The sequence below is a fragment of the Cloeon dipterum genome, chromosome 1 (genome assembly GCF_949628265.1).
Source record: "Cloeon dipterum chromosome 1, ieCloDipt1.1, whole genome shotgun sequence".
Lineage (NCBI taxonomy): Eukaryota > Metazoa > Arthropoda > Insecta > Ephemeroptera > Baetidae > Cloeon > Cloeon dipterum.
In genome coordinates, this window is record NC_088786.1 from 13082850 (window position 1) to 13106906 (window position 24057).

A 24057-nucleotide genomic window follows, 5' to 3' on the forward strand; every position below is an offset into this window, starting at 1 on the left:
GCAACCTGGCCTGAATGTAAATATAAATTTAAAAAATGTCCTCGATTTTCACTTGAAGAGAAACCCCCTACGTTTATAACTTTTGGTCTCCATTATGAGTCAAGCTCTTAAGGTGACAAATAATTAATTTATCAACAAATTTAGAGTAAAATAATGTTGGTCTGTTACAACTGATTAAAACCCTTCGATCAGAAATCGGAAATTAATATTCTGCTCTACATCAGGGATGACGTTGGTTGTGTTTGCAAACTACGTAGGTAATTGTTGCGAGTTTCTTATTTTATCATGTGGCAAGGCTGCTGTGCCGGTAATTGCCGTTCGGTCGCTTTGTGCTTAGCCTTTCATATCAATTCATTACTCGGCCACGATTATTATCTCCTCCCTGCTAATGCCACAATAAGCAACAAGCTACGCGAAGGGCGTTTTAGCAATAATTCTTCATCGACCTGGTGATTTTTAGCGAGGACTCTCGCCCTGACCGCGCCGGTGATTTACATATAATAACCGAAATCTGGCAAGGGCCGCTTTTCACTTTTGCGGTCAGAACGGCCTGCGGCATAATAATCCATTGAGGCTAATGATCGATGATTATTGCACCTGTTCCTGTTGCAGCGCTTCCTCAAAACACGCACATAAATTAATAAAATGCGCGCTGATTGCGATCAAGAAGACAATGCCGAGAACCAGTTTTGGCCGCGGGCACAGAGATGCTGATCTCTGTAATAATCGACCTCTCCCTCCCAACGCTTTCTCAGTCGCCGTTTATCATAAACATTGGGTGTTTGACCCTGATGCTGGCACCGCGCTCTTTTCTCGAGTGTGCTTTAATCATTATTTTAATTTAACAGCCAGTGTGTTTATTTACGGTTTGGAGAGGAAGTGGACCTGCAAATTGGCAGATTCGAAAATAATTAGCCCGTGAAGAGGAATTTGTTTAAGGAAACACGTGAAAATGGGCCAAGGATGAATTTTCTGAAAAATATGCTTCCTTTTCGTATCTAAAGCTCCAACTCAGATTTTCACAGTAAACCCAATTATACCGCCAAAGCAATAAAAATTTGCAATAACATGAAAATAGAACTATGATAAACAAGAGCAAACCCTGAAATGAAAGAAAAACTCTCCTATAAATAACAGTATTTTCTCAAACTAGGATAGCTGTAGTAGAAAAATCACTTTTTAAAAATGGAACTGATATTACAACCAAATAAAAAACTTTTCTGATAGACTGTCAAAATATTTGATTTATTTATTCCAAGTATCAGCAAATATGTTCAAACATGTGTTCAAAATACTATTCGTAGCAATTTTTCCAACTGATTGCTAAAAGCGAGAGTTGTCCTCCCTTTGGCGGTGAGCGTTCAAGCGTGATTCCTGCGGTTTTTCTTTTTTTGTCGCGTGCACATCATTCTGACATGAGCGTGGAGAGTGCAATTTAGGTCAGTCCATTATCTACGTGGCGGAGGCCTCATCCCTGGCAAGGTGACCCATTTCATTAAAAATGCAACCTTCTGCACACCTGCGTTAACTCGCATCGCGACGATTTCGTCCGCGTGCGCGTGTGCTCCGCTCGCACTCATTGTCAGGTGCGCGACGTCAAACCGCACTCGCCGCCTGACTCACGCGCAGTCAGTGATATACCTGAGCGAGTGCAACTCGATCCATTTTCAGGCAAACATGAGAACATGACGTCGCTCGCACGAGTTGCACTTACGTAAACCGGCTTGTTGAACTCTAAGAGCCTGTCGTGAAACGCGAGCTATTTCGCCAACAATGGGATTCGGGCTGCGCGCGGCGGACAACAATTTGGTGGGCGATTTGCATTTTTTGGGCAAAATGTTCGTCCAGCTGTATTTCCGAGTAAAGCTGCGGCTGAAAGGTGAGATCTATCAAGCGAAACTCCGTGAAATGGGAGATAAAAGAATTCTTTGGACAATGTATTGCCTTTAATCAAAACCTTTGATCTAGAGATTAACTATTGATTAACAGCCAGTCTTGTATGCAACTGGTAGAGTTCATGAGTTAAGCGGATTGCATACTCTGTTTTTCGTAATATGATGCAGAGAAAACAAAATTATGGTTCTAAATTTTAATGCAGAACCAAAAGTTTGACAAGGATAAATCATTTAGCATTAAAATTTCTGGTGAATTTTAGCATGATAGCTTATATGACACTAAAGTTTGACTATGCGAAAGAAACATCAGAAATTTTAGAAAAAAATACATCGTGAAGCTCCGCAGGCAAGGTTGATCTACAGTTTGATTGTAACCCAAGCCTTGCGAGTTTTGCACGTCAAAGCAAAATTGCAGCCTTGACCGGCCGATGTTTGAGCTGCGCGTGTTTGTTGTCCTAATTTGAAACGATTATCGCTGTACAACCCACGAGAGTTCCTCCTCTATCTTGACCTATCACCAGGCATTTAACACCTGTTTTTATCCTGTTTTGCACAGACAAGCAGCAGGAGCTTGACATTCCGTCCCTGCGCATCGAGGAGTCGGGGACCGCGCCTGATGGAAGAACATCCACGTCGGCTGCCTCAGCCGCCAGCAAGAAGAAGGAGCGCGGCCGTCATGGCCCGGGCACCATGTCGCACATCCAGGGGGTCAAGAGACCCCTATGCCACACTAACAGCTTCACTGGAGAAAAGCTGCCCACCCATGGCGTGGAAACACCACACGAAGAGGAGCTCGGCCAGGTACGTGTCCATTTCTCTCCGGAAAGAATTTTCGTTTTTTATATTTCCATTTGCAGATGTTGGCGGATATTGATAAATGGGGCATTGACATCTTCAGAATCGGTGACCTTTCGTGTAATCGTCCTTTGACTGCAGTTACCTACACTATTTTCCAAGTGAGTGCAGTAGCCAAATCCGTGGGGGCCTCTTCTTATCTATTTTCTATGTTTTTGCAGGACCGTGACCTTCTAAAGACGTTCATGATCCCCTCCAAGACCCTGGTCAACCTGATGATGACCTTGGAAGACCATTACCTTAAAGATGTTCCGTACCACAACTCGCTCCACGCGGCGGACGTCACCCAGTCGACTAATGTTCTGCTCAATTCGCCAGCCCTAGAGTCTGTCTTCACCCCCCTGGAAATCGTGGCCGCGATTTTCGCGGCGACCATCCACGACGTCGACCATCCAGGACTGACCAACCAGTTCCTCATAAATTCAAGTGAGTGAGGTCGACCATTTGTGCCATTTGTGGTCTGACGGCTCATTTGATCAACAGGTTCAGAGCTCGCTCTCATGTACAATGACGAGTCAGTATTAGAAAACCATCACTTGGCGGTGGCCTTTAAGTTGTTACAAAATGAGGACTGCGATATTTTTGTCAATCTTGGGAAAAAGCAGAGACAAACGCTCAGGAAGATGGTAATCGACATGGTAAGCACTAAAAACTAAGCTTGTGTTTTATTTTAAAATTTAATTATTCGTTTTTAAGGTTTTGGCGACTGATATGTCAAAGCACATGAGTCTGCTAGCCGACCTGAAGACCATGGTGGAGACTAAGAAGGTTGCCGGCTCGGGCGTGCTGCTGCTGGACAACTACACGGACCGGATACAGGTGCTCCAGAATCTGGTGCACTGCGCCGACCTGAGCAACCCGACAAAACCTCTCGCCCTCTACAGAAAGTGGGTCGACAGAATCATGGAGGAGTTCTTTGTTCAGGGTGATAAGGAGCGAGAACAAAACATGGACATCAGTCCGATGTGTGATAGGCATTCAGCAACAATAGAAAAGTCACAAGTATGTTTAAGTCTTCTTAATATTTTCATTTTCTATTTTGGTGTTCACTCAGATACAATCTGTGTAAATTTGATATGTTTATATAGATAAAATCTGTGTAAACAAATCTTCATTTCACCTATCTTTAACCATACTCGCAATTTTAAGGTTGGCTTCATTGACTACATTGTGCACCCGTTGTGGGAAACGTGGGCGGACCTGGTGCACCCGGACGCACAAGACATCCTGGACAACCTGGAGGAGAACAGGGACTGGTACCAGGGCATGATCCCTCCGAGCCCGCCGGCCGTGACCGAAGACGAGGCGGGAGGCTCCGGTGAGGGCGGCATTCGCTTCCACGTTACCCTCGAGGAGAACGACGATGCCGGTGAGGACGAGCCTCACACGGCAGCCGAAGAGGAGGAGGAGGCGGCCGCGGGGGCTGCCTCCGAGGATGGAATGTGACGGAGATTGGTCGGATTCTGCAGGAAACTGCACGAGAAGATGCAGCAGTGGTGGTTAAGGAGCAAATGATATATCTTTTTATTGTGCGCATAAACAGCAAACGTAAAGAAATTATTAACAAAACATGTATTTGTAAAAAAGAAAAATAATAACGAGGAGGAACAAGACACACACATTCAGACAGCAACCATTTCACTGAAACGACGATGATATATTTATTTTTACACTTCTTTCGTGCAGCAGAGATGATTGCGAATAATTGAAAGGACAAGATATATGAAACGGAGAACAGCGACGGTGAATATGGATGTGCCGAATGATTTCAGAAAGGCAGTTTTCAATTGATTCTGACGCTTGATCCTCTCGGTTTATTCATTTGCTCTCTATTTTTTTGCCATCGTGTTTGTATTACTTCTAGTATGTTGCTCTTGGCTAGTTTGTTGTCAATCCTCATCAACCCCTCACTCACAGAATCACAATAATAGTTGTTGTGCACACACTCTCACTCACACCGACAGACAGATAGCGTGCGTTTTATATTTTTGGAAATGTTGTGTATTGTAATTTCATCCGCAGCCGTATGACGACGTTTTATTTTAACTTCTGTTCTTACAAGCTGGCCTTGTAATTTTCATATCTCATAATGTACCATTAATTATTGTGTAACATGCACGCGCTCGTAGTATTTAATTTGCCAAGACTGCCTCAAATGTAGACTGCAATCAGAGCTGGAAACGGTACTTCAAAAACACTGGTGTTCCCATTCAATAGAAAACCTCAAACTTCAAATTATGACGATGCACACTTTTTCAGTGTGCTGAATTCAAATTTTACTATTTGTAACAAAATCCTGTTATTCCAAAAATTCGTTCTGTAATAAATTCTTTGACGCACTAGTTAAATTTTCAATTTTCAGTTTTTGTCCACTCATTTGAGGCGGTGTTGATTTCACACGTGGATTATTTTCTTTTCGCAGAGAGATAATCCAGCAATACCAAAGATTGAATTACAAAAGAAATTTATTACACCTTTGAATGCCCCGATTCTGTCCAGCCTTACGTTACGATCGATCGGTCGCGCGGCGCCGCGGCGGCGCCAATGATGCGGGCCATCAGGCACTGCACGCGGCGCCCTAAACATAATACGCTGAGCAAGGCTTATACATATTTTATATAAGTTTAAATAAGAGAACACAAACAGACACACTCACGGTGTAAAAGTACTGCTTTCTCAAATGTGTTTGGTTTTGGGGAATGTCGATGAGGTAAAACTTGATAGCACTACAAGACCTAGTGTGAGAACTTTGCTGGAGAATGCTATGTTTAAGAGAAAGAGAAACAAACAAACAAATTGCGCTTGATTGATTGACTAATTAATGATTAATTTTTTCGCGAGGTGAGATATGAAGTTGTGTATAATTATAAACATATATTTAAAGGTATAAAGAAACTTAGACGAATAATTATGAAAATGCTGCTGCGATGATATTTAATTAATGAGTGTGGAATGTTTACCCTAACAAAAACACAACAACTCACTGTGCGTATTCGACGAAATTATTGTATAAAAAATCTTAAAATGCGAAAATACAAAAACCACTAACCTACTGAGACAGACACACAATGTACTATTTAGAGCTGATTTTAGTGAAAACAAGGAATTCTGTAGCGAGTGATATTTAAGTATTTAGTCTCACACACACACACACACAGCATACACTGAATTTGTTTGGACCTTCTCAAGTTTCGATTTTGCGAATGGAGATGAAAAAGAATCACGATTGTAGCGAGTGAAAAATTACTATATTAATTACTTTTGTCATTTCGATGCTGGTCATTGGAAGATTCAACAAACAAAAGGACTAAACTGAAAATATTAAGTTCAATTTGAAGCATTGCTACTTTGAGGTACAAGCAGGGTCTTAAAATGAAAAGATTTATTACAACTTTGTTGACTTTTGCTATTTAGTTGTTCTTTTGTGTGGTACAAAAACAAATTATTTAAGATAAAAACAATGTAATATATGATACAAAAAGAATAGATTGTATTCGCACAACACTGATTTTTATTTAACTTTCTCAGAAATCGCCTTCTGTTTTTCATTCATTCTTCTCTCTCAGCTGCAGCTTTTCTAATGTTACAAACACAATACTCTCGGTTCAGTAAATGTGATTCAATTTAGACTTTGCTGACTGTGAGCTAAATAATGCGCATTGGTGAGAAAACAACTCCATATCATGCAGATCAGTGGAAATAACAGCAGTGGCTTGTCTTTTTTAGAGTTTCTGCTCGCAAATCGACAGCCAGTGCATCAAATTGCAAAAACGCTCGTTAGGGATATTAGCCACTTACACCTTAACTATTTAAAATTCTTAGATACTTAGTTTCGGTGATTATAAATTGATGGACTGAAGCAAAATATAATTGTATAACACAGCAGCTTTCTTTACTCAAAACTTATCGTTTGCGCAGTAAAAAAATAAAAAGAATTAACAAAAGCGGTGTCATGTGTGTTTAAATTGGACAAAAAATGAGGAGTAAAGAGTCGCTGTTCCACATAGCAGAGTATTTTTAAACCTCCTAATATCTTGGTGTTTAAACGAAGCAGATCAAAATTCAGAGGAACTAAAGAATATACGCGAACTAGCGAAACGAGTGTTGAGCTAAAGACGATTTTTGTTGTCGTTGTTGTTGTTGACTACGCAGTGGGCGTTTGCGCGCGGAAAGACCCAAGCCCCTGGAAATGCACCCTGTATACTTGTTAATTGTGTTGAATAGCTCGGACACACGCCGCGTACGTTATTTTTACTAAAAATGAATCAGCTTTTATTGCGACGATGGAAAAGAAAGAATCAAAACCTCTTAAGAAGCCACCAATAATATCCTGTCGAATAATCTTTGGTATTTAAATGTTTGTGTAAGTGTAAGCAGGTGTATAATAAACGCAAAATACAAAATCACAGCAAAAATACATGTATGTTGGGTTCAGTTGCAGCGTAACACGAATGGTGGTGATAATAAATAATTAAAATTGCAGACAGAGAAAAACAATTATTAAACAGTGAATGCTGAGAAATGAGGAGAGAGATTTGTTGTTGCAGTTGTTATACGATATATTATATATATTTTGATTCGTTGGCACCACTTTTTTATCCACTCTCTCGTGTATATCTTCGATTCATTGTACATTTATCGATTGGGATTCTGCATGCGAAAAGAAAGAGACACGTGTTGTTCTACTTTTGAGCTCGATTTTCAGTTGTTAGAAAAAGCACAAATCCGACTTTTGAAGATTCGAATAATTCTGTTGTACAAAAAGGTGGACTTGTTTTCTGTTTTATTATGCCACACGTTTGTAGAACGTGTTTGTCATCAATTAAGTATTTATGCAAAGTGTAACTCTTAAGTTGAACTATTTTTGTGGATTTTCCCTTACAAAAGTTATTTATTCGGTTTATTTCTTGTGGTATTTTGAAACATCAAAATATGTTTGTGTGCTCACCAGGAAATAAAAATTTAAAGTTTCCTAAAAGAAGCATTGTTTCGTTCCTTTATTACTTCCACACAAAATTTAGAAAGGCAGTTATTAAAGTACAAAATACTACTAAAAGGGCAATGCAGTTAACAGCCCTGTAAAAAGTTGTCGCACATTTTCTGAGATCAGGATTTAAAACTGACCAATCTAATTTAGTTTGGTTAGCTCAATATCCTAAGATAATAAATTTATTAAAAAAGAAATTAAATGAAACACCTCGCAGGAAAATTAGTGAAAAACTAAAAAATGCAAATTGCTACTCTGCAGTCTGTACCGATGGGAAAAGATGGATAGCCTTTCTGTGCAGTACAAGAACGGGGTAGTTATTATTTCATCTCATATTTCACGCACAAGCCTCAGTGATTAATTATGCGCCAAAAATAGAGCCATTGCGTTTAGTTTAAATTTTCCGGTATTAAGCATAATTTTGTTTGGAAAATTCAAATCGTATCTGATTTTGACCCTAAATTAGGCTATATTCAGGTATTATGAAACGAAAGCTTTTTTTAACACAGCCTCAAAAGTGCTACGATATTTAATTTCATTTTTTTATTTACTGCATAATTTGATTTTATTTGAGTTTTAGAATTGAAATTAACATCGCGCGAGTAGACTTAAACATTACCCGTTGCCCAACAAAATATGAATAGTGTTTATCTAGTAAAGAAACTACGAAATATTTAAGAACCGTAATAAGGTGCAATTGGTACGGGAATAGTATATATATCAAATGAATAAAAGCAGCGAGATTTAAGTAGTGAAGATAGTACATTTATTTTCCTATCAAACATGAACAGTGAAAGTAAATCAACAATAATTGAATGCAGATCAGAAACTCCAGAAATTAAGGAAGATGGAACAAAGTGACTACATGTGTACCATGTAAATAATGAAACCCAATTGAAAATCTGTATCAAATGACAAAGATTTTGTACAATTATATAATCTTCTACACTATTGCATATATTGCGTTGGAAGTAACGATGGTGAAATAAGTGACGCTTTTTCGTCAATTTGTTGCTTAGGGAATGCATTTTGTGCAGCCCGCAATACTCGGATCTACACAAAGTTTATACCTTGGACTAAATTCAGAGTTGAGTGGGCAAGATCTGATAGTCTCCATGCCCAAGAAACAATAGGTGTACTTGCTGCAATCGGCGTAATAAGGGAGATAAGAGATCTCAAGCAGATTGCAGGACTGTTGTTCTGGGCAGGCTGGGGTGGAAGGTGTTGTCGTTGTTGTCGGTGCCCTTGTTGTCGTTGTTGTCGGTGCCCTTGTTGTCGTTGTTGTCGGTGCCCTTGTTGTCGTTGTTGTCGGTGCCCTTGTGGTCGTGGTTGTCGGCCTCGTGGTCGTGGTTGTCGGTCTTGTGGTCGTGGTTGTCGGCCTTGTGGTAGTGGTTGTCGGTCTTGTGGTTGTGGTTGGCGGCAGTGTGGTTGAAGGAGCCGGCGTGTTAGTGCCACAAGCGGTGCAGCCCGCAATACTTGCAGGAAGGCATTCCAAACGAGAAGGACTGAATTGGTAGTTTTCAGGACACTCACCAAGTGTCAAAATACCAAAGAAGCACTGCACATACTTGCTGCAGTCGCGTGGATAGGGAAGCATTTTTGCTCCATGAGATGGACATGTAGGAAGTGATGGGCACGCTGGAATAAGTGTTGTTGTTGTTCTGGTAGTAGTTGTCGTTGCTATTGTCGTAGTCGGGGTGGTTTTTGTCGTTGTCGGGGTGGTTTTTGTCGTGGTCGGGGTGGTTTTTGTCGTGGTCGGGGTGGTTTTTGTCGTTGTCGGGGTGGTTTTTGTCGTTGTCGGGGTGGTTCTTGTGGTGGTCGGAGTGGTTTTTGTCGTTGTTGAGGTGGGCTTTGTAGTTGAAGAGGGTTTTGTGGTCGTAATTGTCGTGGGTTTTGCCGTTGTAGTTGTGGATTTTGTTGTAGTGGGTTTCGTTGTTGTAGTTGGTTTCCTAGTCGTCGTTGCTGGGTCACAATCACCGCCTCCACCGCCACCACCGCCACCCCCAATGCCACCGGCACCGCCTCCACCTCCGCTGCCTCCACCACCACCTCCACTGGCGCCACCTCCGCCACCTCCTCCTCCACCTTGAAATAAAATTTCCATTAACAAAACATTTTTGGGACGATCGATATATTTATAATATAATATGTTTGTTAGTTAAATTTAACTTAAGTTAAGTTAAAAATTGTACGAATTTCGAATTTTCCTATCTAATCAATTAGTTGCTGAGCTCTGCTGCGGATAAAATTATGTTGAATTAAATTTTAGAAGATCTTACCGCAATTACCACCTCCACCGCCGCCGCCCCCGCTGTTTCCACCGCCCCCTCCACCACCTCCGCTGACGACCAGCTTCGTTTCAAATTCGCAAGAGGTGCATTCAACATTCACTGCCAAGTCGCACACTTTGCTTTCTGGGTCGAAGCTCATTCCATTAGGGCAGGTGAAAATAAAATTCACTCCATTGTGGCAATGGTAGTACTGGTTGCAGTTTTCGTGAGGGTAGAGGCCATCTAGACTTGACAAACAGTTTGGTGCTCCTGGACATGATCGTGCCAAGCTCACCGCTACCAGAATGCCAGTTACAATTACCCCTGAAAATGATTTTTTTAGATTGCTTAATATTTTATTTCTTTTGGAATAAAATAATAATACAAAAAAATTATACATGGATGTGATTTAAATAGCTTTGACAATATAAAAAGAAATGCAACAAAAGGACTTATCTAGAAACGAACTATTTCTAATTTTTCAAAATGACGTATAGCTGAGCAAATTAAACGAAACGGTCTTTTACTGAAATAAAATGCTGAACAAATTTTCAAACAAATTAAATTAATTATTAGTAGTAGAATGACACCAAAAAAATAATGTTTAAGAGTGTAATACACATCTGCCACAAATTTTAAATCATGTACTAAAAGTAAATATTTAATATGAAAATATTTTTGTCTTACGGATCATGGTGGCAGATCAGACAGTGCTGTCAAAAAGAAGGCAGAGTTCTTAATGAATTTGTTTTAAGCATCAGCAGCTTTAAATACGTCCATGGATTACACACTGCGATACTGAGTTTTCGCCGAGTTGGTGGATAATCCTTAGCCAAACTATAGTTATCAGAACGCACATTACCGCGTCACATGTAATTTGTAATTTCATTGAGAGATAAATGAGTTGCTGATTCCTGCTATGCGAGATATGTTCTTAAAAGCTCTAATAATACGCCAATAAATTAGACAATATTAATACGCCGTCAACACAGGGATTTGTTTCTTAGTAATTGACGGTTATATAATGGTTATAATGCTTCTCAGTTGATTATCTCTCAACAAACGAAATTTCACGGAAATTTGCATGCATGCACTCTGGTATTAATTTTCAGCACTTTGCTTCACACAATCTGCAAAGACTCACACGTTCTAACAAAAAAATTAATTAGAAAAATAATTATTTTTAAGCAGTCAAAGTCGTTTAAATACTCTGCCACGCAAGAACCCAATCCCAACAAGCAGCGTTTAAGGTGTTTTAAAAGTGTTGGTGATTGCCATTATTAAATATGAAGTGTATTTCGACGCGTGCACTATGGTGACTATGGTCGTGTTTGTCGGTTTTCTGCTTGCTTTGTAGCTTTTTATTATCCTCTGATTTTTTACTTTTTACATTTGTGCCACATTTATTATGACTTAGAATTTTTACTTAGAAGATTATCTGGCAAAAGACCAAAATATAAATCAACAGCAAGCGTATCAATCTATAAATGGTATCAGTTATTATATCCCGATCATATGTTCCCGTTAAATCCTCAAAAACGGCAGTGGACACAAAAAGAGTATAAAACACTAATAAAATTTTGTAATTAAGAAAACAATACAAAATTAGATTTGATAGATAGTGTAGAATTTTACACAAACATTAAAAAGCACATTTTTCAAAACAAACCTGATTTTATTGAGCATCCTGAATATTTAAGCAACATTTTTGTCGAAGTTTCATGCACATAATTTTGTTCTTTGGCACCCTAGTATGGCACCCAGCCACCTAGACCAACGTGAGCAGAACAGAGCACTAAGGTTAATTCACGGAATCATCTGCAAACAAGAAGATAATTGTACCGGTCGAGATGCAGCTTCTAAACAATGACTTGCTGTTTTCAAGAAGTGTAACTTAATTACAGGATCATCGAGCAGTGAAATAATTTACACCAGCCATTTCAAGGCCGCACATATCGATTTTTCCTATCGGAATTAAAAAATCATCTGTGCTGCAATAATTTTAGCGTACGTGTAAATTTGTTTTATCATAAGCCATATTAGACTCGACTATTTTTTTATTTGCCAACGTTAATATTGCATTGATTTTGTGCATTTTTCACATTTAATTATTAAAACATATTATTCATTGAAAGAATTGTTTCATAATTAATTAATACCGTAATAAAATATAGTTCATCAATTATTGACCGTTAAACGCTCTTATTTGCATTTTTTTGTTTCAATTTGATTGGAGTACATTTAATTTAGTCGACAGAGATAAAATAAATTACAATTTTTGTCTGTGTTGCAGTGATGGGAGATATGATGAAACAGTTTAATATTCAATATAAATTGATCAACTATACCATTAATTGCACATCACATTTTTGGCAATTTGCTATTAATGGATCTACGCATTTTCGCTCAGTGACGCTGAATTCTGTTCCTACGGGAAAGCATGGAACGAGTGTCGTTGTTCCTAAAAAGCATTGCTGGTAGACAGTGCAATCTGGTGGATAAGCTAAGCGAGTGGTCTCAAGGAATCTGCATTTTGGGATTGCTGGACACACAACTGATGGTTTAGTCGTCGTAGAAGTTGTGGTGGTCGTCGTCGGTCTTGTGGTTGTTGTTGTCGTCGGTCTAGTGGTTGTTGTTGTCGTCGGTCTAGTGGTTGTTGTTGTTGTAGGTTTGGGAGTGGTTGTTGTGGGGATTGGAGTTGTTGTTGGCCTAGTGGTTGTTGTAGGTGGTATAGTGGTTGTAGTAGGTGGTCTAGTGGTTGTTGTTGGTGGTCTAGTGGTTGTTGTCGTAGGTGGCCTGGTGGTTGTTGGCTTAGATGTTGTCGGCGCAACAGTTGTGGTAGACTCGGAATTGCACTTCTGACATTTTGCGATTGACGGCTCCACGCACTGTCGTAATTCGACGCTGAACTCTGTTCCTTCAGGAATGCATGGCACCAAATATGAAAATCCAAGCACACATTGTTGGTAGATTGCACAATCAGGTGGATACGCTAAGCGAGTCAGTTCTAAAGGATGGCATTGAGGTTTCACAGGACACTCATTTGTTGGTTTAGTAGTGGTGCTTACTGGTTTAGTAGTAGTAGCGGTTGTTGTTGTTTTCGTTGTCGTAGGTTTAGTTGTTGTCGTGGTTGGCAACGTTGTTGTCGTTGTTCTGGTTGTTGTGGTGGTAGTTGGAGTGGTAGTGGTGGTGGTTGGCGTCGTTGTCGTCGTTGTCCTGGTTGTTGTCGTGGTAGTTGGAGTGGTAGTGGTGGTGGTTGGCGTCGTTGTCGTCGTTGTCCTGGTTGTTGTCGAGGTAGTTGGAGTGGTAGTTGTGGTTGGCGTCGTTGTTGTAGTTGGAGTGGTTGTTGTAGTGGTTGTTGTCGTGGTAGTTAGGGTGGTTGTTGTGGTGGTTGGCGTCGTTGTTGTCGTTGTTCTGGTTGTTGTTGAGGTTGGTGTGGTGGTAGTTGGTGCAATTGTTGTAGGACTACAAACCAAGCAATTTGCTATCGCTGGATCTTGGCACTCTAAAGCGTTTGGGTTGAATTCCTGTCCATCAGGACAGAAAACAAGAATACTTGAACCATAGGCGCATTGTTTGAAAATTCTGCAGTCTGGAGGGTAAGGGAGCATTGAAAAACCGAAATTTGGGCAAGGTTTTTCTGGAGGACACGGTTGAGATGCTTGTGTCGCATCGAATATGCTAACACGCTTGCTTTGGGTACGTGCACAGGACGTTGCTTCTGCATGCATGCAAGTATTGGTTGTCGAATCAAAGTGGTATCCTTCAGGGCAATTAAATGTGATCGCTTGTCCGTTGTAGCAACGGTAATAGCTATTGCAGCTGGTATGTGGATAAAATTCTACAAATCCTGAGGAGCAATCAGGCTCTTCTAAACCCAAAGAAGCATGACCCAACGCTGCCACCGCGCACGCCAGAAGAAGGTCTGTGAACGAAAACATATGGTACCATGTAGTCATAATTAAAAATATTTCAGTGTTTTTATATGGAGCAAACGATTAAAGTTTTTACTCATTAGTCGTATGGGTTGGCTAAATGATAAAGCAAACAGACATGATTATTGTATAATAATATTAAACATTTTAGCCACTGTCATCAATTCAATTATTAATCCAAACTTCTTTTTAAAACTGTTTGGCTTAAAACACGAAGCACGAATTAAAATACTACAACTACTGGAAACGAATAAAGTTTAAAGGCTTTAGGTGACACCTTAATTGCGAGGCGTTTCATTAATGACTGCGAACTCATTTATCTGCCGCTTGCTAGGCAACATTGTTAAGTGACCACTGACCAAGCTTTTAATACAACTAAAAGGGATTTATTTTCAAAGTACTTGATCCCCAGTTTCATTTACCATGGTAATTAAATCATGTTACGCGTAGAAAAGAAAAAAATCATCAACTATTCAAAATAAGTGCGTTGTCTATACTCAAGGGTGGTGTTGTAGACTCTTCTCTAACGCACAGTGGCCTTATTATAATAGCCTCTGTTAGTCAATTCCATTTAATGACTCCCTTGCAAGGGTTTTCCATTTGCTTGTTGGAGGTAGCCACCATTATTTATTTAGACCTTTTAAAAGACCATCATTAAATCAAAATCACACAATTTTTTATAGGAGCAAAACATTTGATGGTATCTAAAGAGTTCATTTCAATTATAATAAGCAAAAGTTCTTTACTTACATCTCATTTTTAGCTGCTGTTTATCGCAAACGATACAGGAGGCACGGATTCTTCTAAACGTTTGGCAAACTACAGCCAAATGCACGGATTTTTACTTCTTCCTGTGATTGGCATTATCTAATTTAAGTACTTGAAGTGTCGGAATTTTCACTGATGTTTGCATGACAATTAAATTAGTTTTCAATTAAGATAAGATTCAATTCAAATTAAAGGTTAAACATTTGTATTTTTCAGTAGCATGATAAGATATTCAACCAAGAGAAGAATTAGATTTGCTACTTTGATATTTACAAATTAGCAATGCGAGATTAATTGATATCATCAATAATTATGTCATTGTTACTAATTTTGTCCAAATTATGTATTTATTGAGCGTAAATAACGGGTCACAGGATAGTTTTGGCGTTGTAGATATAATCGGACGAAATGACACTATCAATCAGTCTTAACTCAACGAGTTACCAAAAATATTTTGAGGTGTTTTACAGGACATTTTTGATGAATTTTGAGAGTGCAACGACTCATTTTGAGTTGGTGCAATATTAAAGTTAAAGGGTTGAATTCCTCATGTCAAGCCCGATCGAATGAACACCAAATTTGAGGTCATCGGTCAAGGTCAAAAGTCACCCAGGGTCATTTTAAAAAATTTCGAAAGTGTTTTATGAGATTTTGAAAATAAGCACCATATTTTATAGATAAATAAATCCGAAACGCTCCTCGCGCTCCTCAAATGTGGTCACAGGGTACATGTGATCTTTTGTGAAAATTTCAAGATAGCACTCAGCTTCATTTTCGAGAAATTCAATTTTGAGTCTCGAAATTCACAAATTTTTCAGTTTTTGCGAATGTTGTGACCGCTAAATCTTGGGTCCCAACTTCCCAACCTTCAGATATGCAGAAACTGCATACCGCTTGACTTCTCCTGATGATCAGCAGAATGGATTTCATCCCTCAACCCCTAACGGCTCCAATTTCATTCCTACGAGTCAAATAGTGAATATTTTAAATCAGGTCTCGCGCAATTTTTTTATTTTATATCTGGAATTTGGAAATTTGACTTTTGAAATTGGGTAGTAATACAGGATATGATTTAACACATTTTTGAATGGATAATATGAGTTTGACATACTATTATTAACAGCAGTAGCAAACACTCGACTTCCAGAAAAATAGATTGAAAATATTAGTGGCTTATTTTTGTTTTAAACCCCATAACAAAATAACGAGCACCAAAGAGCAGGTTATTTGCATCCATGTTGAAATGAAAAAAGCCTTTTTTTATTAAATGCTTCTTGAAGAGTTGTATGGATCAATGGGAAATCTTTATCAATTTTGAATTAATTAAGATATCGTGTCTCAAAAATATCTCCTCAGTCAACTACTGCTCACACTAGCCAACAATTAAAATAGTTAATCTTTGACAAAAAGGGAAAACCAATACGGGTGAATTACTTTAAAATAATTTACGCTTGTGACAGTATCCATATTAAAAACTTATTTAGAAGTAATTAGTTTAAGGGTAATTTTAATTTGCTAATATTCAGCACAGAAAAATGACTAAAATTGCGACACAGAGAGAACTGATTTTATTTTATTTTTATTTACCATGTCATTCCTGCTCAACACAAACCAACGAGAGATATTATTCAAATTTAGAAAAATCACATATGACAAACTTTTGAATATTGCAGCTCATTGCGGTAAGTGAATATTAATTTCGTGTTTTGATCAATTTAGATGTTGTCTACTTGTCTTCACTCATTCTGATTGCTGTTAGCAAGTTGATTAATTATCTGACAGCATAATTCGTTCATTGAAAATAGTAGTTATAATTTTTATGACTGAAGGTCATATGGAACAAATGAAGGTTGAATGGAACAAATGTAAATTTTGGAGTTGAAAGTTAGAAATTCAATATTTTTAGGCTCAATAATGTTCATATTTTAGATATTGTAAAGGAGGGAGTAAAATAAGGTGTGCATTAAAAATAATTTATTTTAATTGCTTATTTACTCTACAATACAAAGGAGATCTGCATAAATTGTTATGCAACACAATTAGTGCAGCGTGCTATTGAGGGTGCGACACAATCGCCAATTTCTTCGCCGAATTCCAGACCCCACATGCAATTAAGCTCACGGCCGATACCATCGATACATTGAAGGTATTTCTTGCAGTCTCTTGGCACAGGAAGTTTTATACTTGCTACATCAGTGGGGCATTCTGGGTTTACACAAGGAATAACCGTTGTTATCTCTTCTGTTGTTGTTGATGGTTCTGTAGTTGTTGACGCGTCCGTTGTTGTTGATATCACCTCTGTGGTTGTTGAAACTGTTGTTGTTGGCTCCGTGGTCGTAACTGTCGTCGATTCTGTTGTAGTCGTTGACGGCACCGGTGTCGTTGTTAATGGAATGCATGTTTTGCATCCGGATTCGGAAGCTGGAACACATTGCTTCGTTGCAGCGTTGAATTGAGTTCCAAGTGGAAGACATGGAAGAATCGTTTGTTCTCCAAATGAGCATTGAATGTATAAAGCGCAATTAGAATAGAATGGAAGTCTGGTCAACTCAAATGGTCTGCAAGTAGGATCAGGTGGACACTCTCCAATGGTTGTAGTAGATAGAATCGTTGTTGTTGGTTCAGGAGTTGTTGTTGTAGTTGTGGTAGGAGTAGTAGTTGTTGGTGTAGTTGTGGTAGGGGTAGTGGTTGTTGGTGTAGTTGTGGTAGGGGTAGTAGTTGTTGGTGTAGTTGTAGTAGGGGTAGTAGTTGTAACCGTTGTGGTTGGGGGAAGAGTTGTCGATTGAGCCCCACATTTAGGGCAGTTGGCAATAGCTGGATCAACGCATTCTCTGAGTGTTGCGCTGAATTCAGTTCCAACAGGCAAACATGGAAGTATAGTTGAGGCTCCCAGGATGCATTGCTGATAAATGGTGCAATCTGATGGAACTGCAAGCCTAGTGATTTGTAGTGGTCCACATGTAGGTGCTGGTGGACAACCATCAACGGGGGTTGTGGTTGGTGGAAGAGTGGTGGTTGTAGTGGGTGTTGTCATGGTAGTTGTAGGAGTTGTGGTCGTAGGAGTGGTGGTCGTAGGGGTTGTGGTCGTAGGAGTGGTGGTTGTAGGTGTGGTGGTTGTTGGTGTGGTGGTTGTTGGAGTGGTGGTTGTTGGTGTGGTGGTCGTAGTAGTGGTAGTCGTAGGGGTTGTGGTCGTAGTAGTGGTAGTCGTAGGAGTAGTGGTTGTTGAGGTGGTTGTGGTTGAAGTTGTACTAGTAGAAGTTGGGAGTGAAGTTGTAGTTTGCGGCGCACAAGCATAACACTCGGCAATCATTACATCTAAGCATTCAAGCGCAATGGGACTGAACTCTTGGCCTGCAGGACAGGCTACAATAATACTTATTCCAAAAATGCATTGCTTAAACATTCTACAATCGGGTGGATATGGAACCATCGTCAAACCCCATACTGGACATTGTGGTTCAGGTGGACATGGAGCTAGTTGTGGTGTAGACAATGTGAAATCCTTTGAAGTTGTTTTGCTTTTTTGGTGTTCATTAAGACAAATAGCACAGTTTGATCTGTCTAGTCCGCAAATCTCTTTTGATGGGTTAAAATATTGACCAAAGGGGCACTTGAAAGTTAGAGCAACTCCGTTCCGGCATGCATAAAACTGGTTGCAATCAGCATGTGGGTGCAGCTCATCTAGTCCAGAGGAGCAGTCTGGCTCATGAGGGCACGAGCTTGCTAGGCTTAAAAAAGCCAACAGGCCCACCAAAACTAGGGCTAGAAATCATAAATATTTTAGCTTAGTTTTGTCAATGCAAATAAAATTTATGACTCTTCATTATTAAAATGTAATGATCTACTCACATTTCATCAGAAGGGAGACTGAAATACGTTGTGGTGTCTGCAAATATTTCCTATCGTCTAATTTGATCGATTAACAGTAACCCACCTTTTATGCAAAATGAACTGTTGACATTATCTGTTTGATTTGTTGATTCCATTTGTTTGAGATATGCATTTGAATATGTTTTTTCGCAGTCTCTATTGATATTTTCCTTCTTCAGACACCAAATCAGCGCGTCATAGTCCAACACTGTTATCAGATAGATCGAATTAAGAGTAAAGATATGAGAATCTGAGGGAAACAAATATGTTCTGTATTTTAATTATCTCATTTAATTGTTTAATAATTACACACGATCACACAAATATGTTTCAGTAACTTATTCTGCTTCGATTTTGCTCTAAGTAGACGGATCCTCTAGCTCTCTGCTTTTTGAATTGCTTAAAATATTATCTTGCACGGGATCACAGGTCTTTTTTGCGATTAAAACTTGAAATGCGTGATAACTAGCTCCAAATATTAAGCAAATAAGTCATTATAAATTAGCTGCATTCCATTTGACAGATTACTTAAAGAGATTTGAAGTAGTTTTCATGTTCGTGCCTCCTAAGGAGCCAGTAATTAGTTAAAGATAAACGCTCTGAAGTGCGTCCTATGATAAGCCATTATTCAAATACTCATCAAGAAACATCTCGATTCACTAATCACTAAAATTGTTCAACGTAATTATTGCTGTATATTTCAACTCAGCATATTTTCTGGTTTTGTGATATCAAATGATGATTTGCAAGTTTTTATTTTGAGCTTCTTTCGAAGTATTTATTATTCTTTAATGGCATGGCTTAGCTTGGAGAAGTGCTATTTATTTAGGGTTATCCAAGAGCGTATGGCGGAACATCTGATGTTTGCAAGAAAAAAAATCCTCTTGTGCTGTAAAATTTTGCGGTGAGATAGAAGGTGTCTGAAAGTATGAAATTCCTCACTCTTCAGGCGTTGGGTAGCCCATAGGAACCTCTGTATTCCCGCCGCAAGCTCCAATTTGAAAATCCTCCCAAGATGTGCATTGAACAGCTCGAAATTCACTCGATTCGATCGACTCGATGAAGAAAACCCAACACCGTTCGTGACTACAAGATGCTGCGACACGTAACCATTTCATTATCAATGTGTTGTTTGCTATTTTAAAAATTAAATTGAAAATAACTTAATACCAGCTTATCACTATGAGTGATACAATAGTCTTTTAGTAATTTATTGTAACATTTATAACACTCGTGCGCTCCTTTGTCTTTTGCACCGAGAGAAATTTGGGGCTCTGTATTTTTGCATTCAGAAGTAAACCTCTATTTAAGTTAAAGTAAAAATTCCTTTTTTAACTTTTAAAAATGGGAAATTCTCTCCAAAACTTCCAGTATTTATTGCGGTTTTAACTTCCTTTATTTTTTCTGCAAGAATAATTATCTTTTGTTGGATAATTTTGCTGTGATATCAAAAGTATAATATATTATCTAAATTTGAATCTAACTCTACTAATTTGAATTCTCGTGTGATCCAGCTGGTACGTTTTCTACCTATGATATATATTAACATATTTATTTGCCACGCAAAAGCAATTTTGATTCATTCACGATATAAGAATGTGTATGATTGATTTCATTTTTAACCTGTTGGATCAAACCCGCAGCCAGGTTGTTTGTGCACTCCACCGTTAGGGTAAAAGTCCACATGGCCGATAGGCAGGTCGAACCCCAGCAAGCCTCCACAAGTATGGATAACGTCCACGAAGATTGCGTCAGTCGAAGCTAATCTTTCCGTCACATTTTCATAGCTAAAAAGAGGCAACGCTGGGTCCAGTCCTATTTTACCATTACATCAACTTTAGAAGGTTATGAAATACTAGCAGTTTTTTCATCAAAAGTGGGACCTGTAATGCGACCGACACGTCCGTTAAGAAACTTTCCCCCAAATCCACAAACATGGGCTCCAAGAGAGTGACCCAGACAGTGAACTTTCGTTAGTTGCACCCCAGAGCTCTCTTCCAGAAATCCTAAAAGGTTTCCGAGATGGAATCCCACTGGTTTAGTGTTTGCTTTTGCCACGTTGTACAGAGGACTAGCGGCTGGTTTTTCCCAGTCAACTGCAATCACATTGCAATCCTCGATTGTAATGAACACTAAAAATAGAAATAAAAAAATTAAAAGTGATAGAGGGGGATTAGCACTTCTTACAATCAGTCATGTTTCTAATCCAGTCAAGATAACCATTGCTTCCAAAACCATGGACCAAAATTTTTATGCATTTAGAACCATCAAAATAAGTACCATTCAAATCGTTAGCATATATTTCCGAGGGCTCGTCTGGATTTAAGCTGAAGTATTAAAAGAGTTGCAATGTTGCAAATTGTTGCTAAAAACATTTCTTGTAATTCAATTTTGTTAAATTTTGCTTTCATTACCTCATTTAGGTATTTTCATTATCAATTAAAATAAGGGCCCATTAATATTTTACCTTGTGTACAGCAGAAAGTTGACGTCATTGTCCAAATCTACTTCAAAGTAGTCCCCTTCATCAATCATCTGGTCTGATAGATCTGTCAACCCGGCCGAGGCTGCTGCTGATTTTGCAATTTTCACGACGTGAATTGTTAAGTGCCGCTTTATGAACTTATTGTAAACCTACCAGCATGCTGCAAATGCAGCATAGGCGACAAAACGATCAATAATGCAATCAAAAGCGGTTCTTTCATGGCGGCCAATTGTGCTGGCGGAGGTGCTTGCTAGGTATTGTTGTTGTGTATAGGCGTAAATACTGGGGTGCGTGACATAGAAGGTCCTTTTTAAAGAGGTGTCGAGCTGATTATCTGGCCACTTGAGATAGATGTTCTTGAGTACTTTTACCACCTTTATTAGCCCTCTAAAATTTATTTTCTGAGAAATGAATTATGTACCCCTCAAGAAAAGAAATGTGCTCAAAATTTGAATTCAAGATAGATTCTGTTATTTTGACATCTCTTTGATATGGAAATCAGCCTTTCTTCAAACTGGCTTACTCTAGCTGTCACTTTCTAACCAAGCAAATAGTATCATGAATAATAAGTGCACCGAACGGCTGCTACATTTCTTGGTGTCAGATCATTGAGTTAAAGTATAATAAAATCATTTTTGATCACTATTAAAAATTGTACCCTATATTTGTGATCAACTATATTGCTTTAAATATATATCGGTTGCATTATTTTACTGATTCATGTGCATTTTTAATTCCCTCATATCATTGCCACAGAATTTGCATTAAGGTTTTTTTGCTAAAGTAACCCTCCCAATGAAAAATAGTAAGGCAACAGCTGTGAATCACGTCATTCTTGAATTTTCTTAAAATTACATATAAAAAATCAGCCTACTTGAAGGTGACACATGTTTTGTAATTTGTTCAAGAGGCCGAAAGTACGCGTTTCCGATAATACGGCCACTTGAGATTAGACATGGGTGTCGCCATTAGCAAGTTGACAAGGGAACACTTGAGCACTTTTTGCGTGGCAGCCGAGATGACGTGATTAAGATTCGCCGCGGCAGCAGGCACCATTTGTTCGGGAAACCAACGCACACATGCTGTGTTATTAACCACATGAACCACAATAAAGTTGGAATTTCCTTGCGTCACAATGAAAGACTTTCATCACTTGAGATACTATTATAATCGGTGCGGCTGTGGACTTAAAACCAAGCACCAAACGCGTGCATCTGCTCTCAAAATAAAAATACTGCATCACTTGTTTCAAATCGGGAACAGGAGGTAAAGATTGGTTGACCCTGGTTGATATCGCGCTGAGGTGATTAAGACTAATTTTGCTAGCCAAGTATAAATACTTGATAAAGGTGTGCGCACTCGTCGTTCCCGTGCAACGCACTGAGAGTCTCCGTGGCCGCGACCGCCATAATAATCGATTAAATACCAAGGTTGAAGTACGAGACACTGAACATCCAAGGTCTTTAATCCGAGCTTCTAGGCTAACTATAGTGTATACAATTATAAAGTTGCGCATGCAGTTACTTAATTCGAATGCAAAATTAAAACAGGAGCAAGGAATGCAAATTTTAGTCATGTTTCACGGGTCTAAAAAAATATCATTGACAAAGTTTTGCTGTGACAAAATACTAATTTGACATTTATTTTCTTAGCTACATATTTAAATTAAAATAACAAATTACGCAATCCAATTTTACAATTATTACGGCTCAAGCTTAGTAAAATGAAATGATAAAAGGTTTTAAAGCAAAATACAGAGTTTTGTAATTCTGACTTAATACCCCTGCTATGAACAATCTAAGTAAATTATGAAAAAATTACACATTTTCGGTGAGTAATTTGCTAGAGCAATTTGTCGCGAGCGTGTAATGCAATAAATGGGACCCTCCTTCCGTCTGCAGAGCGAGCAGCAGCAAAATCTGCGTTCAATTTGCGAGATAAAAGCTCTCAGAACAAGCATACAATAGCGGCTCAAATGAGAGAAACGGCGTAATTTGCAGCCTTTTGGATTGCAAAATGCATGCGAATAAAGCAACTGAGCCTCCCGCATTTCTGCCACAAAAGTGCCCTCTTGAGCTGCCATTTTTCTGCCTTTCTCCCCAGCACATGCCATTCAGAAAGCTGGATGATGTGCACTCAGGCAAGAACAATGTTTCTCTAACAAGAGAAAGAAAGAGAGACGCTCTATTTTCTTAACAATACTCGCAAAATACAGCAGCAGCTCTTGCTTCTCTCTCTCTCTCTCTCTCTCTCTCTCTCTCTCTCTCGTGTCTCAAGTGTTTAACAAAGATATTAAGGAATTACGCCAAATGCGACCATTTGTGTGCCGCTCGCGTTGAAAAGCAAAGATTTGCGGCTGACGAGCACTGCAGAGTGAATTTTTTGCAAACCGAGAGAAGAGTTAGTCGACGGTTGTCTCTCTCCTCAACGTACACAATGAACCGAGTGCGGTTCACAATGATGACGTGACTTGTAAGCCGCGTGATTGCAGAATTGAAATAATATTTGCGCTGAGTATAAGTCTAAATGGGAGAGCAGAAGAAAAATATGACAACTGATGTCACAAATTTTACTATCACGACAGCAACGCATCTATCTATATTTTTTGACAATATATGATATAGGGAAGGAATTAGAAATAGGATTGTATTTTTAAATTATTCGCACCACTTTTCCTTTTATTGATTCATAATTTGTCACAAAAGTTATAGTAGTAGTACATTGTTAAATATCTTAGATGATTAACGGCTTTATATATAAGGCATACAAAACAAGCGATAAATAGACATAAATCACGATGCATGCACCCATTGAAAATCACTAAAAATTTAGTTTGAAGGTCAAAAAATACCTTTTAAGTTCACCCTATTAAAGTTACTACTGCTTGAGGAGAGCGGAGAATTGCGCAAGGTGATGAAGTCTTTGAATATTTTACTCTCAAAGATGGTGTTGCGATGAAAAGAAACAATAATACTGTGTCAATAAATTCCGT

The 24057-nt window shown here is 38.8% G+C and overlaps 4 protein-coding genes across 16 annotated transcripts in view; 1 reads left to right on the forward strand and 3 right to left on the reverse strand.

The window, feature by feature from the left end:
• The window catches only part of dnc (phosphodiesterase dunce), a 234198-nt gene extending 226467 nt beyond the window's left edge, over window positions 1–7731 (forward strand). For all 12 annotated transcript variants that reach the window (XM_065497234.1, XM_065497233.1, XM_065497231.1 and 9 more), the window contains 6 exons: window positions 2452–2696; window positions 2753–2851; window positions 2912–3176; window positions 3234–3388; window positions 3447–3752; window positions 3900–7731. In XM_065497234.1, coding sequence (XP_065353306.1) covers window positions 2452–2696; window positions 2753–2851; window positions 2912–3176; window positions 3234–3388; window positions 3447–3752; window positions 3900–4196 — 1367 coding nt within the window. In that variant the 3' untranslated portion in view covers window positions 4197–7731. The remainder of the gene's footprint in view (window positions 1–2451; window positions 2697–2752; window positions 2852–2911; window positions 3177–3233; window positions 3389–3446; window positions 3753–3899) is intronic.
• A 749-nt stretch (window positions 7732–8480) lies between these two features.
• Window positions 8481–13963, reverse strand: LOC135933882 (mucin-2-like). Its single transcript, XM_065479313.1, has 4 exons — window positions 12351–13963; window positions 11786–11802; window positions 10017–10331; window positions 8481–9822 (listed from the first exon to the last, which is right to left on the reverse strand). Exons 1-4 carry the CDS (start codon window positions 13946–13948, stop codon window positions 8753–8755), a joined length of 3000 nt encoding a protein of 999 aa, XP_065335385.1. The 5' UTR covers window positions 13949–13963; the 3' UTR covers window positions 8481–8752.
• A 2706-nt stretch (window positions 13964–16669) lies between these two features.
• LOC135948082 (mucin-2-like) lies at window positions 16670–18751 on the reverse strand. The gene is made up of 2 exons (XM_065497154.1): window positions 18560–18751; window positions 16670–18472 (listed from the first exon to the last, which is right to left on the reverse strand). Exons 1-2 carry the CDS (start codon window positions 18564–18566, stop codon window positions 16737–16739), a joined length of 1743 nt encoding a protein of 580 aa, XP_065353226.1. The 5' UTR covers window positions 18567–18751; the 3' UTR covers window positions 16670–16736.
• Window positions 18752–19330: 579 nt separating this feature from the next.
• On the reverse strand, window positions 19331–21363 carry LOC135946848 (lipase member H-A-like). Of its 2 annotated transcripts, none has more exons than XM_065495272.1 (7): window positions 21219–21363; window positions 21048–21153; window positions 20768–20907; window positions 20464–20712; window positions 20204–20395; window positions 19523–19676; window positions 19331–19469 (listed from the first exon to the last, which is right to left on the reverse strand). In XM_065495272.1, the coding sequence occupies exons 1-7, from the start codon at window positions 21283–21285 to the stop codon at window positions 19412–19414; spliced, it is 966 nt and encodes a 321-aa protein (XP_065351344.1). In that variant the 5' UTR covers window positions 21286–21363; the 3' UTR covers window positions 19331–19411. The 2 variants fall into 2 exon arrangements, with proteins under 2 accessions (XP_065351344.1, XP_065351354.1); XM_065495282.1 differs by having other exon boundaries at window positions 21048–21150; window positions 21219–21359.
• Window positions 21364–24057: the final 2694 nt, after the last annotated feature.